The sequence below is a fragment of the Gallus gallus genome, chromosome 13 (genome assembly GCF_016699485.2).
Source record: "Gallus gallus isolate bGalGal1 chromosome 13, bGalGal1.mat.broiler.GRCg7b, whole genome shotgun sequence".
Classification (NCBI taxonomy): Eukaryota; Metazoa; Chordata; class Aves; order Galliformes; family Phasianidae; genus Gallus; species Gallus gallus.
The window spans coordinates 17,667,335-17,682,911 of NC_052544.1; the positions used below are offsets into that span (position 1 = coordinate 17,667,335).

At 40.1% G+C, this 15,577-nt stretch overlaps 1 protein-coding gene across 13 annotated transcripts in view; it reads right to left on the bottom strand.

The window, feature by feature from the left end:
* JAKMIP2 (janus kinase and microtubule interacting protein 2) overlaps positions 1–15,577 on the bottom strand; it is a 50,168-nt gene that overhangs the window by 24,291 nt on the left and 10,300 nt on the right. For all 13 annotated transcript variants that reach the window (XR_005839502.2, XR_005839504.2, XM_040647011.2 and 10 more), the window contains exons 2-11: positions 12,034–12,302; positions 10,328–10,825; positions 8,909–9,118; positions 7,716–7,814; positions 5,438–5,584; positions 4,093–4,233; positions 3,076–3,132; positions 2,038–2,157; positions 1,472–1,600; positions 48–131 (exon numbers count right to left, since the gene is read on the bottom strand). Coding sequence is in view for 11 of the 13 variants with exons in the window: in XM_040647011.2 (XP_040502945.1) it covers positions 48–131; positions 1,472–1,600; positions 2,038–2,157; positions 3,076–3,132; positions 4,093–4,233; positions 5,438–5,584; positions 7,716–7,814; positions 8,909–9,118; positions 10,328–10,825; positions 12,034–12,162 (1,614 nt within the window). In the remaining 2 variants the exon portion in view is untranslated. The remainder of the gene's footprint in view (positions 1–47; positions 132–1,471; positions 1,601–2,037; positions 2,158–3,075; positions 3,133–4,092; positions 4,234–5,437; positions 5,585–7,715; positions 7,815–8,908; positions 9,119–10,327; positions 10,826–12,033; positions 12,303–15,577) is intronic.

A 15,577-nucleotide genomic window follows, 5' to 3' on the forward strand; every position in this document is an offset into this window, starting at 1 on the left:
AGTGAAGATCCTAAACAGAAAAAATAAAATACACAAGAGGTGCTTACCTGTCCTTTTTGTGCTAAAGTTTTCTCCAGATCTTCTATTTTGGCTTTATATCTCTGGACTTCAGCTTGGAGCTGCTCCTGAGCCTGTTGAAGTCAAACACAGCATTCAACAACAACAAAAATAGCTATGTGACTGAAAAAAAAAAGTGAAATACAAAATAGTCTGGATCTATGCTCTTATTTCCACAGAATGAGTAATCACTACGAAGATTCTAGCTCTGCAATACCTTGTGTCACCACACACATGCATACAGATGGCACAAGGGGACAGAGCAGCAGCTCCACCCAAGGCTGTTCATTAACATCTTAAACTGGAGTAGTATAATGCAAGGCCAGGTATTCAGTGTGAGAAGACCCTAGTAAGGGACTGTAATGCTACAATGCAATCAAAAGTATAGCAATAATAGCAGGATGGCAAAGACTTTGGCTGCAGCAAGTGAGGACAAGCCCGAATGCAGCAGCAACAGAAACAAAGGGAAAAAGCTGCTTACCCTGGGAAGGCCTCAGGGAGGCACAGATCTCCAGCAAGTGACGCCCTCACTTCCACTGCCAACCCTTAAAAAATGAGGGCTGGGAAGGGGTGGATCCTGGCTTCACCCCTTCCAGTCACTCATACATTGCTTGCACCTGAGCTCCCCTAGGTTGGCCCTGCCTTCCCACCAGGTGCCCAATCACCATTTCACACCATGATTTAGCATTTCTACTACAGGGACTGTACCTGAATTGAATAAAAGTGATTAGTAAATGAGACTGGCAATGGGTAGTAAAAAAAAAGTGATCAGAACTGCCTGAAAGGTCTTTAAGAATAGACTTGAAAGTGGTAAAAAAAAAAATATATATATAACCTGGTACTACCTTACATCTGACACTTCTTTGAGCTAGATACTGGGCTGGAGTTCACCTGAAGTTGCTTCCAGCCTGAATTATTCTACAGTTTTATTAGATGGAGAACATTTTTAGCCTTGGAAGTTTTACTGTAATATGCATCACATTCAAATGTGAATGTTTTTAACAAAGATATGTAGATTACATTCAGGTAGGTATTCCTAAAGTTGGAGCAATTTATGCCTTTATGGAAAAGCATAGGCCTCCATTCACACATACAAATCCAACCCCTTCACACCTGGGCAAAACAGGAGACAATTCTTGTGACTCTGTGCCAAACTGCAGAACTGTCTGCTTTGGCATGTCTGTCTAAATGCAGGGGTTTGAAACAGCCAGAGAACAGACGAGAACAGACCCTTGTAAGCAAAGTAATTGTGTCCATCTTCAGTCATCACTCTCTTAAAATATACTTAGCCGATGAGTGAAATGTAACAGATAAATATCCATGGACATCTATCTCCATTTTCTTGCATGCCACTTTGAGAAATCAAAATGTTCCGATAGCAATGAAATGCTTTGCCTCTCAGACTGTCACTGACCTTGGCTTCTCTTTCAGCATCTATGACGCCTCCTGTTTGCTCTTGCAGTAGCGCATAAGCTCTCTGCAGGGCCTGATATTCCTTTGTCAGCTGTCGAAACCGCAGCTCCGATTCTTCTGCAGCTAAACTCTGAGGAAGGAGAAAGGACACACCTAACCACTAGACAGCACAGCACTGCCAAAGCAAAGAATACAAGTGTAAGGTATTAAACACATTAGTTAGTTTACAGATCTTGATTTAAAACAGCTTTTATGGTGATCCTGCTGTAATGAGAAGTAATAAGGATGTAGAATTAATAGAATGTTTATATATATTTTTAGCTAAAAGTTCATTTTCTTGAGAGATGAGAGAAAAAAGTCACCTCAGACTGCAACGAAGTCATAGCTGTACACTCTATGGACTAGAGTTTGATATAACTTCTCAGTATTTGAGCATACGAAAATGAGGCCAAATTTAATGAAGAACTTGCCATCCAATATACAGCAATAAAACCCTGGTCACTTGCTTTAGAAGTCAAAATCATCTGAAAATTTGTCCTTGCCTGGGGAAATTGAGTCAGATCTTACCTCATCCAGATCATCATCCGGAGTTGCTGGTGTTCTGTCTGTTCTATATGAGGCCACAGAGGACGTTTCAGAGTCCATGGAATCGTCATCATACCCCATAACTGCATCTATCACATGTCTCTAAAGAAGGAAAAACATGATTTCTGAATCTGCCTGGAAATAGGCAGTATGAGTTTCTAATTTGGAGAAAGATCAGTTTCAAGACCCATTACCAGTTGTTTTAAAAAGGCAAGACATGAAAAAAGAGCGATGTGCTATCCCTTCAATTGCCACCTCCAACCAAATCCAAACGGAACCATATTGAAGATTAGGCCTTCCGCTGGTGGAGAATGAGCCTGATTTATATTACTAAACTGAGGATGTGGCTTAGCCTGAAACTTGGAAAACATAATAGAAACTGTTCAGAAGACATCTGTCAACATGCAGACTTAGGTGAGAAAATAATGCTATGAAGGAAATGTCCACAGTGCAGAATGGAGAACCTCTTCCTTCTCTCAGGGACGCTGCTGATAATTCTGAATATCTCAGTACTTCTCTAACTGATATTGCTGTTCAAGTAAATAAGTGCTACATTAGCACAGAACTATTGTTATGTTTTAGTTTGAGTGGTTTATTTATTTATTTTTTTAAGTGAGTCTTTCATCCCACACATCTTTCCAGTCTTACAGTACCTGCCATATGTTGTAAGAGACTTCTCACAGTACACAGTTTGGCTCTATGTCTCACTGTCTCCAGTAACTGAATTCACCAATCCAAATGAGAACCAAGTCATGTCCTATGAAAGCTGAGGTGCTTGACATGCAGGATTGGGTTTCAGTGCAAAGAGGTGAACATTTAAAAACTTGGTTTATGAGTAAGCATGCTGCCAACTGATCAATAAGCATTTTAGATTCACGTTTTCTTTGCAACATTTTTCACTTCTACTGACAGGTTACAACCTTCTAAACATGGAATCTGAATCCAAAAACAAAAAAAGAACAGAAGATGCCAATAAACTTATGCATATATTATCTTTTAATTCATAATTTTTCCTTTTACCTTAATTGGTTTTGAACTCCTTTTACTCCTTCTGCGACGAATGAGTTTTTCCCTGTCCTGGAAAGTGAGATTGAAAAGTTACTGGACTAAAAAATTTTACCTCTATCTTCTTTTGTCTGCAGCCCAAGGACATCAGACCTACAGATGAAATAAATCACTGCTTTTCCACTGACCGCTATGCGTTCCAGCGGCAATATGATTCCAGGCAGAAGGGAAGAGTCATACCCAAAACTGTCTGTGTGTCAACTGAAAAAAATCACTTGAAAACAGGAGGGAATAGTAGAAAAGCAGCCCCTGCTGTTGCGTAGCTGCCTTGGCAGGCTGTCAGACAACATACACTGATCAATTTCCTGTTAAAAAGTCACCAGGAGGCTTTCACAGGGCACCAGTTCAGGTTTATTATGGGAGGCAAACTGCCTTCACTGCAAAGGTGGTGCTGCCTCTGTCTCAGAGTTATTTAGAGACACAAGTGCTGATTTCACCACTTCTAGCAATGATGCCTTAGGAGAAGAAACAGCCTGCTTTGGAGCATCTTTCTCCTTCCCCTCAACAAAATGCAAAGTCATCTGAAAAGGGGATTGCCAGTATTAAAGGATATGAAAGAAGAACTGGAGAACCATGTCTAGCAACTTGCTCTTTCCCAGCACACAAAGGGCACTGCATTGTATGCTTGCACGTTTCTTCTCCAGAGAACATTTTAATGGCAGCATGGTTACCTCATGTCAGCTTTTCACAGCCCTGCCTTGTGAACGTGTGTATGTTACTGAGCTCCAGTGTTCATAGTCTGTTCATTTCTATAGCTCAGTTCACACACAACTGTCACAACTACAAATTGCAGGGCCAACACCCCATTAAAAAGGCAGTTAATAACCCAGACCAACACACTCTGACATCTAAAATTACACAAGTATTAAAAGCAAGGAAGATATGAAACCTCAGAATTTTATAATATGAAATACAAATGGTATTTAACTTTATACAGGAATTGCTTCTCATTTCCTGGTGTTCTGGACATACCCTTGTTAACTCATCAATTATGTTCTGTTGTTCTATGACCTGCAGCTTTAAAAATTCTGTTTCTTGTTCCTCGTTAGCCTGATCCAGGTCATTGAGAGATTTTAGTTTCTTTAGAGGAGGATGTGATGTCATTTTTTCTCTCTGTGGTAAGAAGAAAGACACATACAAAATAAGATCTAGCAATTAAAAGAAAGACAAACTTTAAGTTATAAATTAAGCATAGTTCTTCATTTAGAATGTACAGTCACATTAATATGCTTCTGCTACATAATTTGTATAACTTGTAGTTTTATAATTCATAATATCAGCTGTACAAGTTTTACAACCCACAAACAGCTCTTAATGACAAAGCAGCACAGCAAGGCTGAGTTCTTCAAGCAGAATGATAAAGATTTATTTCTACTTACTTTGTGATAATCTAGCCTCTACAGCAGCCCTTAAAGGTCACATGCATTCAGATGCCCACTGCATAGCAAATACATTTATCCCCCACATGTCCAGGGGATATCCCAGTAGTATATGCTCCCACGTTCCCATGCATTTGCTGATACCCCTCAAATGACCTTATACAGTGAGCAACTGGACATTTTAGTTTTGTGAAAAACACGTATCCTAACAAAAGAGGAGGAAGGGAAAATAAAGGGGCACCATAACTATCTTAACTAGAACTCCATGTCCTGTCTTCTCTGAGCACATGTGGAAAAGGAAATGCCTATAACCCAAGAATATTATTCCAGCCACCCACAGCCCGCTAACTTAACATAATTTGGGCATCTACACTACCAAGAGCAGATGTCAACTCTTGACAGTGGAGCTAAGTGCCACGTGCACCCATATGCACTGGTGGTGCTGTCCACTGATGTCTAATGCTTGACCACACGCAAGTCTCTTCTGCTTGCTGTGAGACAGGCCAAGGGGCCGTGACTTGTGATCTACAACTGCCGTGCAAAAAGAATTCTAACTTGTGATGTCTACAATAAGTAGTAATATAATTCAAAGATGAACATCAGGCTGTCTGAAAACATAGCTCTTATCAGCTTCTTTTTTGGTTTTCAGATGCAAAATGGCAGAGTAGAACATGACTTGATACAACTTTTTTTAAATTCAGACTCAAATCTAATTTTCAGGGTATTAAAGACTGATTTTATGCATTCACTCAAAAATATTGCACGCTTAAGCATAATAGACAACATTATATGAGACTATTATGTACAAATCTAAGCACTGCTGTATCTTGTCAATAGTATTATACACTCTCGTGTATGCACATGCATTCACTGTGCAAACACTTCCACCAAAACAGACATATCATGCAGCAATGCGCATTTTTCTCTTCAATACTGACCATTTCTATATTTTCTTTAGTGACTGCTTTGAGTTTATCTTCTATGCGCTGCAAAGACTGCATCAGTTCATCATTTCTCTTTGTGAGGCACTTGTTCTTTTCCAGGAGAGGTTTACACTGTTTTTCAGCTTCTCGGACACGCTTCAGCTGAATTGATAATAATTGATTTAAAACAATTAATAATGGTAAGTAATCCAAATAAAAGATATATTTCTTTCTCTTTTGTGAGAAATATTTTTGTTAATCTTCCCTGTAGGACTACCATCACACTAAAAAGGCAAGCAAAATGATCTACTGGAACTGGCAAAGCAATCCTAGCAATGCTTACAGTTTCCATAAACTTATTTTTACCTACAAATCTCAAAGCATGATTCCACACATTTTTACTGATAGTTTTATCTATGGGAAAACTCATATATAGAGACAAAGCAACCTGACACACCATCAGACAACTGCAAACCTGCTGCAAGAACTATAAATGAAACCAAGACCTGTGTTTTATCTTCAAGAAATTCATGGACTTTCTCATCAAAAGACAGATTAATGTAGGAACTTATGCACGTGCACGATGAATGTTTTAGTCAACAAATATTGACTAAATATCATTTAAACAACAAATCAATCATAGTATCTTACAGCATCTTTGGAAGTCCTGGATTTAGTACAACTAGAGTCTTAGCCAAGTTCTTGTCCTCCACAAAATTAGCTCCATCTGGTAAAACCCAGTGTTAATACACAACATTTCTTTTTCTAAGGAAGGATAAGAAAGATGATGTGCACCCAGATTATCTACTTAATGAAGGCGTGAATCAGCTCTGTGTTACCACTCATCACTAAGAGGTTCCTGCCCAATGCAGTTCTGCTGTAGAAAAGACAGAGTTCCCTATAGCTGTTAAGGACAGTTAAGCACATTTCCTTGTATCATCATAACATCTCACCCATTGATTTTGCTTGAAGCAATCTATCAAGTGCCTGAAGATCCCTTCTGCTAACAGGAAAGAGAGGAGCTGGTAGGAAGTGGTTACATCTTCCAACAGCATCATTGTTGGCAAAACAATCTGTCTTACCCTACGAATGAATAAAGCTATTGCTGGTCTGACTGTATCTCAAAGTACATGTGCTAGCATCAGAAAGATTAACGTGGTAGAAGAGTGACACAGGAATGTAAGAGCAAAAGGACTAGCATGGATGGAATGATGTTACAAAGGAAAGGTGCTCTCTGAAGATCTAGGCTTGCAGGAAATACTCCACAAGGGAGGGATCTCCAGCCAGAGATTCTTCCCCAGTGGCAGTCAGCCCTTAAATGAGGTCTAAGAGAGGTGCAGTCAGGCTCCACCCCTCCCTGTCCCACAGGTAAATTGCCTTCACCTGTGCTCCCAGGGCTGACTGGGTCCTTTTCCCAGGTGCTCAATCAATGGTTCAGGCCAGGACTCAACAGCTACCATACAGCATGGCATTTCCAGCAGTTCCTGCCCACGTTTAACAAAATGAATTCACTATAGTCACATTATGCAAGATAGAATTTTGAACCCTTTTTTTTTTTTTTTTAAAAAAGGGTTTTTTCCTATGAAAAAATAGGCTGAAGATTTAATGGCACGAGACAGCTACAAACTATTAAGTAATCCAGAAATATGAGGTCTGAGAGCTTTTCCTAATTGAAGAGAGGCATGTGAATACATCTGTAATGTTATTACAAATTTGATATTATTTTGAAAATATTAAATTTAAAAAAATTGAGGAGAATCAAGCCAGCCACACTGATGTGAAAGACACACACCAGGACTCCTATCTGAGGAACAAAATAAATGAAACATCAGGAGTTGAATTTCACCACCCTCATTCTTAATCATGGAGGTAGAAACTTTGAGTGATCAAATCACAACCTGGGAGTAAATCAGCTAAAGAAATCAATTTACTGTTGTCCAATCTATCAATAGCTGATTCTTGTCTTTTCTCAAGTATAGGACTACAGGCATCATTTGATTTACATCATCATATACTGCTGTATGCTCCTAAACTCTTGAGAAGGTCAAGGAAGGAACATTATCAGTCACACAGAAACCTACAACACTGTTCCATTGTGATTTTTGAATTAGAAATCACTGAATTAGTAATCACTGGGATTACTCTAATTCAGGAGTGAAAAGCCATCCTAAGTGTCCGAGGTGACTAGCCCAATGGATAGAAAAGGCACATTTATCACATGCTTGGAGACTCCTCTCCTCGTCTTCCCTACAGTTTCTGGCCACCCCTATATGACAGTGCAAAGCTCACATACCAGTTCATTTCGCTCATCAACCAGCAATGTGTTCCTGTCTTCCAGTTTCCGAATTGTGGCATTCAACTCAGCTATCCTCTTCTGGTTCCTGCGCAAGTCCTGTTCATCAGTAACAACATAACACAATTATTGATTCTTCAAAACACATTGCTTTGGGAAAAGAATCATCCAAAGCTACATACCAGTAAACATATCACAATCAACAAATTATACTTGTTATTTGTTTTTAGAACACCACAGATTTTGGCAAAAAATGTGTTTTTGGAAGAAAAAAATCTAGTTTTAGGAAAACTAAGATTAAAAATTTTTATTTGCTAAAAATAACAAAAAGATTCTGATGCTCATCTTCTTTTGCTATTATTATTGGGGAAAAAAAAACAAAAGCTAACAGTCCAGTTTCAATTGATTTTTCCTATACACTGCTACTATTTGCTAGGCCACTAAGTCACGTGAAAAAGGACACCCCTTTCAGTATCAATTGCCTTTACATACACAACTGAGGAAGAAGAATATGTAAAAATGTGTATATATACACATTTATTGCATAAATATTGTGTTGTCACAAGGAGCTGCATGCCTTGCTGTAATGCTATAATGTGATAGAAAGTGCAGCAATAATAGCAGGGTGGCAAAGTCTTTGGCTGCAGCAAATGAGAACAAGCCCAAATGCAGCAGCCACAGACACAGAAAAAAAGGAAAAAAGCTGTTTACCTTCAGAAGGCCTCAGGTATGCAGGGATCTCCATGAGATCCCCTTACCTCCACTGCCAACCCTTAAATGAGGTCTGGGAAAGGGGTGGATCCTGGCTCCAGCCCTTCCATAGGGTACACTGCATGCACCTGAGCTCCCCTGGAATGGCCCTGCCTTCCCACCAGGTGCTCAATCAGGCTGTGTTTTCAGGCCATGACCTTGTGTTTCTGCTACCCTTGTGAATGACAAGTGGCTGCACATGTGTAGAGCAAGACAGAGAAAGAGGAGGTGCTCCAGAATCCCCTAGGTTCCCCCCCCCCCCCAGCCTTCTCTCTGCCTGTCTTCCCAATATCTGTTTGTTTTTGAGGATGCAGGCTAGCCAGACAGTTCTGTTCATGGATCAATACTTTCAAAGCAGTACTGATTATTTAATGTTTTCCCAGAGGCCAAGACAATGTTTAAGCAAGAGAAATGTTGTGTCCAAGTCAGTAAAACCTGCATACAGGGCTGCTGCAGTGCTCTGAGCCATCTCCGGCCCTTCCTGGGATCTCCCTTTTGGGACTGCTCATGTTACACTCTGCCTCCTTCACCAGGAAAAGCTGTTCATCCAGAGCTTCTTTCTGCAGCTGCAGCTTCTGCACATAGCCCGTCTGTGTCTCCAGTTCTTTCTCCAAGGAAAATATGATCCTATCTTTAGCCTTGATCTCATCCATCTGATGAGAGGAACACAAGAGCAACAATGTTAGCGTGTAAAAGTAAAAGCATTTCAGCCTTGGTGAATATGGTACAATATGATTTACTAGTGTTCACCACTTGAATCTGCTGTCATACCACACAGGCTTCAGAGCAATATACTCCAATGTCAGCCACACTGTACACCATCACAGTAACAGCTTTGATAGCCTTACACAAAGCAAAACTGAGCACGATGCAATGTGCAAAATGGAATGGGACAAAGCCAGGACAGCTGACCCAAACTGGCCAAAGGGATATTCCATACCATATTGACATTGTGCTTGACAGTAAAATCCAGAAGACTAGGCTGGTGCTGCTATGGCTTAGTGACTGAATGGGCATTGGTCAGCCAGAGGTGAGCAGCTGTGTTTTGCATCATTTGCATTTCTTCTTCTTGGTTTTTAGGCGGATTTTTTTCATCCTTTCCTATTTTACTTTTTAAACTATCCTTATTCTCAGTTTGTTTTTATAACTTCTTACTAAATGATTATTTCTACCCCCCCCACCCCACATTGTGGGAGCGGAGGAGAGGTGAATGCATGAATGTGAGGTGCTTAGCTGCCTATCAGCATTCAACCACAATGCTTTAAACTCAAAAACATCACTCCTGATATATTTATATCACTGTTTCTTTCACTGAACTGTGAGTTTTCATGCCAAATTTTCCAACACTGCAAGCAGGCCCAGTTCCCTAGCTATACAAAAACACAGCCACTTGCACTACCTACTACAGGTATAGGCCACTTTTTACCCATTCTCACCAGTATGAATTCACTGAATGCAATGGCAAGATCAAAGCAAAAGGTCCCTCTTCTCTTGCCATGGTTTAATGTGTTTAGGACACCAACATAGGGGTAAGAGAAACTAATAACTTCAAGTGCAGATGTAAGCATTTTCTTACATTTTGCATGGCAAATGTATTAGGATCTTGGCAAGCCAATTCTTGATGGAGTGCATCAATCACCATTATTCTGTGGTATTAGCTGCCCACCCAGTAGTTGCTCTAGCTGACTCACTGTGAGCTATCTGCCATTGAGATACGGCACTGTAAGGTTTTTGTTACTTCTTCAGACTGAGGTGCTTTGCAGAGTTCTATGATTCACCAAAAAAAATTGAAAAGCAAAGGAGGCAAACCCACAGCATAAGACAACACATGAAATGTTTTAGTGCAGGGAAGTATTACTAACCAGACGGCGAATATCCCTCTCGCTCTCCCATTTGATCTTAGAAATGGCTTCCTGGTGGGACTGATGCTCACTTCGAAGATCACCTGCTTTGATCTTGTCAGCTTGGATCATATTGTTCAAGGCCTCATCTACCTGCTTTTTGGCAGACTTCAGTTCAGTAATTTCCTGCAGAAGCTTAAGGCGCTCAGAGTCAAACTGTTTTCTGGCCTCTTCACGAGCCTCAATAGTCAGCGCAGTCCTTACTTTATCGCTGCTGCCATCCCGCAGTGCGCACAACGCTGACTTGAGACGCTGGATTTCACTGTCTCGAACTTTCACCATCCGTGTCATCTCCTGCTCATGCTGTTTGATGAGGTTCTCCCTCACAGCCTGCAGCTCCTTCATTTTCTCCTCATGGAGTTTGGCTTTTAGCTCTGTGATTTGCACAGTCTGCTTGCGCTGCTCCACTTCACGGATACGCTTTGTTTCTTGAGTCTTCTCTCTTTCAAGTTTAGCAATCTAAGTCAAAATAAAATGAAAGTCACCTGCTACCAAGATACTGTTACTAAAACAAGCTCACTCCAACACACAGCCATGTCAGAATAAGGAAGGGCCTCCTGCAGACCCTAGTTGTTCCTCCAGCCTCCTACAACAAAATATGGGCCAACTCCTGAAGTCCTCACATAGACACTGTGATATCTTTACTGAAGATAAATACTTCAGTTTTTCCTTAGGAAATAAGTCCTTATCTATATACGTGCATTTGACTAACAACTTTCTAACTCAACTGTCAATTTCAGCCAAATTCCTTAAAGAAGTAGAAGGCTTAGCAATAGCAAGATTCCTACAGCTCTCATGACTGTAGGAAATTAATTAGATGAGAGTGTGTGCTGCAAATCTGAACATCCAGGAAACATCTAGCTTTTTGTAGATGCTCTTACTCATCAGCAAAACTTTAAGGTAGTCAGCTCTTGGACATGACACTAAAGGAAAGCGTGTTTCACTTTTCATTACACTGATGGAATAGCTCGCTTTACTTAGGGTTGTTCTTTGTTGCTCTTTAATAAAGACAACTTTTAAGTTCTTCATCCATAGTTCTGGAATCAAAGTTAGATCAGCCTTCAGTACATTTACACTAATATATTATCTAAGCCCAACTAGAGACCCCTGAGCACTTTCACAGCATAATCCTACATGCACAATACTCATTTAACTTTTAACCTGAAGCAATGCATACATACCTTAACGTACATGACAGAGTTGGACTGCACTGCAAATGGATTACAAAGGGGGATTACAAAGGTCCATGTGGACTTTCATGCTATACACTTAAGGACCACTTCATTCAACTTTGAAATACAGATATATCTTGCTGAAATAAGCAGTCATTCAAAAAAAAAAACCCAGCAACACTATACAGCTTCTAGACACTGGAACTTTTTTTTTTTTAAATTGTATACTTAGAGACAATTTGAGCGGATAGGACGAAAATCAATAATTGGAACATGGGCAAAGATGTTACAAAAGGCATACTGCTCCACCAGAAGGCCAGAGGCGTCTTAAATTTGTACCTCAGTAAAGAGAAATCTTTTCCAGTGAAGGAGCAGGAAATCAGACTGTTGTTTAAGAGAAGAGGTTTGTTGCAGCTCTTAATTTCTGCACTACTGTTTTTCCCATGTTTCTTTCCTTCAGTGCAGACACTTGTTTAAAACCAAACCCTCACTCACCTTAGATTTCTCCTGATGCAGCTCAATTTGAATGTCTGTTAGCTTGGTCCTGAGTTCCTCATTGGCAGCCTGTAGGGCTACAATCAGTGCCTCAGGCTTTTCGCCCTTGCTACGTCCTTTTTTTGACATGATTTCTTATCAGTGAGAGTCCATATGTTTAATTATTTCAAAAACAGACTGCCATCTTTTTTGATCCTTTCTGTGCCAGTTTGTTTAGCACTTACTGCATGGCATTCCTTAAGGGTCTGTCCTCAGCTGCTTTGGAAGCCCTGCAAGAAATAAGACATACTATTATTTGTCAGTGGATATCTCAGCATGACAGTTCACATGGTTACAGAACACAGGATAGCTCATCTCTCCAAACACTGCAGTCTTTGTTTGAAAACCTGCAAGGGAGATCCCAGCACAACCAGGCTTCTGCATGAAAGTCTGACATAGTAGTAGAGATTTCATACGTACTCTTTCCCTTTTCTCATCAAGGTGCACCACACAAAGAAGTTACAAATTTGTTTACAATAAAGATTAAAGCTATTAAGACTACAAAACTGGAGAGGCTGGATGATTTAATCCAAGCCCTACAGTTTGGGATCATGATGGAACATTTTAGTCTGAAGGTTCTACCAACAATCTCTTCCTCTTGCCCTTCCCAATCCCTTGCAAACTGGCAACCCTCCCAAACTCAGGCTTTCACACAACAATTCTACTGTCTGCTACAGGAAGAGAAAAGCACTGACATTCTCACCACCGTTCTGAGTTTCTATAGAAGCAGAGAAAAAACTGATATGCAAAACCCCCAGCCAGGCTAGAATTTGTCTCCTTTGCCATTTGGCAAAAAAGGCTCCATCAACAGTTTCCATCAGCCAAAGTTTGGAGAAAATTCCAACCTTAGCCAAACTGATACAGTAAGTTTAAACACAATCACATCAGTAAGATACACAGATTGGGAAGCTTTGTGTACAGCAGATCCAAACACAGATGAGCTGGTATGTCTAGAACATTTTGAAAGCATCCCTGCTCCACTGTATGAGCATTCCCTGCGTCAGCCAAGAGACTGGCAACACCATGTATCCTGCCCATTAATGTGCAGACCAAATGACTACCTTTAGAGGTGCTTTAACATGCTAAGCACAGAGTCTTCAAAGTCATTTTCTGGCTATGCTTGACTCTGCACTTACAGCCTTACAAAATGGAAAGAAACTCAACATGGTTAAGCTTCCAGCAACAGAACCTATCACGAGTGTAACCCTCACTGTCAGATCTATCAGTTGTTTGCACACCGTGCCTCTTCAAGTGGCCTAATTTCTTCTTTGCTAAGCTGCTTTCAAGAATCCTGGAATGCACAGTCTGACACAGACTGATACTCTTAACTAGCTTCAGTTATGCCTACTGATTTACCAAGAGTCACTTTTCCTTCACAGAAAGAAAAGTATACACTGTTGGATCCAAGTACACAGATCTGCAGGGGGACTGCAATGAGGGTCCTTTACTTAGTTTGAGGTTTGGGCCCTTGAGATGTGCTTGAGACTACTCTAGGAAAATGGGTGGAAATATGTATTGAATATATGTTGCAGATCATATTGTGGTGAGACTGGCTGTCTGCAACAGCACTTAAGAAGCCCTGCTGTAATGCAACGCAAGCTGGAAGCTGTTCTGGAACACAGTGTGATCTTGTCGGTAAAGAGACCGCGATGCATCACTTCCAGGTTCTTTTTCCTAGCCCTTCCACTCACTGTTTTGGTTTGTAACTTTAGCTACTCCACCTAAGAAAGTGACTTACTTTATAAGTCTGTAATAATTGTCTGGCTTAGGTGGGTTCATAATTAATAAATAGAATTCTGTAATCAGTGCAACTTTCACATCCTTTACCATTCTTTCAGCAGATCCTTTATACTATTAATAAAGGGCTAGATTTTTGCTTTTATTATTCTTTAAATTAGTCACAACAAACCATTACTGAAGTAAAACCTGCAGTTTTTAACCTAGGAAAAGAAGAACGAGTCCTTTCTAAATTGAGGTCCCATGTTATAACCCTGGCAGAGCTAGAGCACAGGACTGGGCCACAAAGGCCTGTTGGTGGAAGCTGCACTCCTAGCAGATCACAAACCTTCCAGTTTATAAAAGTGAAATGAATGATCAGCAAGAGCTGGGCTCTATCAACACTCCAGCACAAGAAGAGGTAGCAGCACAGATTCCCGCTGCAGATCAATACTACAGTGATTTTCTGCTGAAGCAGCAGGATCTACTTGCCAAGGAGGTTAGAGAAGATTACTTTCTGTTTAAATGGCATCTCTACCTTAAGTCTATGTGCATCCCTCACAAATTATTCTGGCACAGTAAGGGCCTGTGTTAAGACTTGCATTGCTTTTTAGCAACCAAAATCTTCACTAACATGAAACTACCATTCACAGACAAAATTGTAGCTATTGGTCACTTCATAGATCTGCTGGACATCTTGTAAGTACTACATACGCAGTTGTGAAATACGTAGATGGCCTCCACTTGCCAATAAATGTTCTCTTCACACATATACTTTTAAAGACAAAGAAGAAAACACGGTCCCTTTAGCAGGGTGCATCCTCCAGAAGATCTAAGTGACATATGGTATCTAAAAAAACATCTGCCTGTACAGAAAGAGACAAATAGCCCTAGCAGCTATTCATTGCACTTCCTTGGCATCCCTTAATGGTTAATGTACCTCAAACACACATAGCATAAATGACTTCATACTAAACATTCTTCTCCTAGGAATTCCCAGCAACCTGTGTGCCCGCAGGAGTTAGAAATGTATTCTTGACTGACTACAAAGCGCACCCAGCTACCATAAGGGCAACAAACCTAGACATCTTCATGCATTTGCACACGTTAAAAAAAATTAAACAGTTCCTCCACATGTAATAGCTCCACTGGAATAGAAGGTATTTCTAAATTCTTGCAGAAGACATCTTAAGTACTGAGTAGGCTAGAATTAAAAAAACAAAGTGCTGACCAAAAGATAAGCATTCATTTCTTTATGCACTGAAAATCCACACAGAAGTCTGGTGTCCTATTTACTGAAATGCAGTAAAACAAGCACAATATATTGCAATAGCGCTAAAAGCAAAAGTAATGAGAAACATTAGGCTTATATTATTCTATCATCTCTATGCTTTACTTTCTTGGGTAACATTACTTATTTCCCCGAAATTGCAGTATCATCAGTATAGAAAATGAAATTATTTGAAAAATATATCAAGATATTCATAGAGCCAAATAATTTCATAACGTCAACCTATTAACTATCAGGCTGTCACTATCCCTAAAGTTATATTTACTCCGCTTAGAGTGAAGACATTAAATTCTAGACGAGATCATGATTAATACTATAAGACAAATCCCCTCTGTGCAACTTCTAAATCCCTTCCCCTACTCAGCATTTAAAAAAAATTAAAAACTCCTGCAGGATGGGGGAGGGGGCAAAGGGGTCAAGTCTAAGTAGATTATAATGCAATCACTAGGCCTAGAGCTAGTTAAGAAAAATGTATATCAAAATTTATCTGTGTGGAAA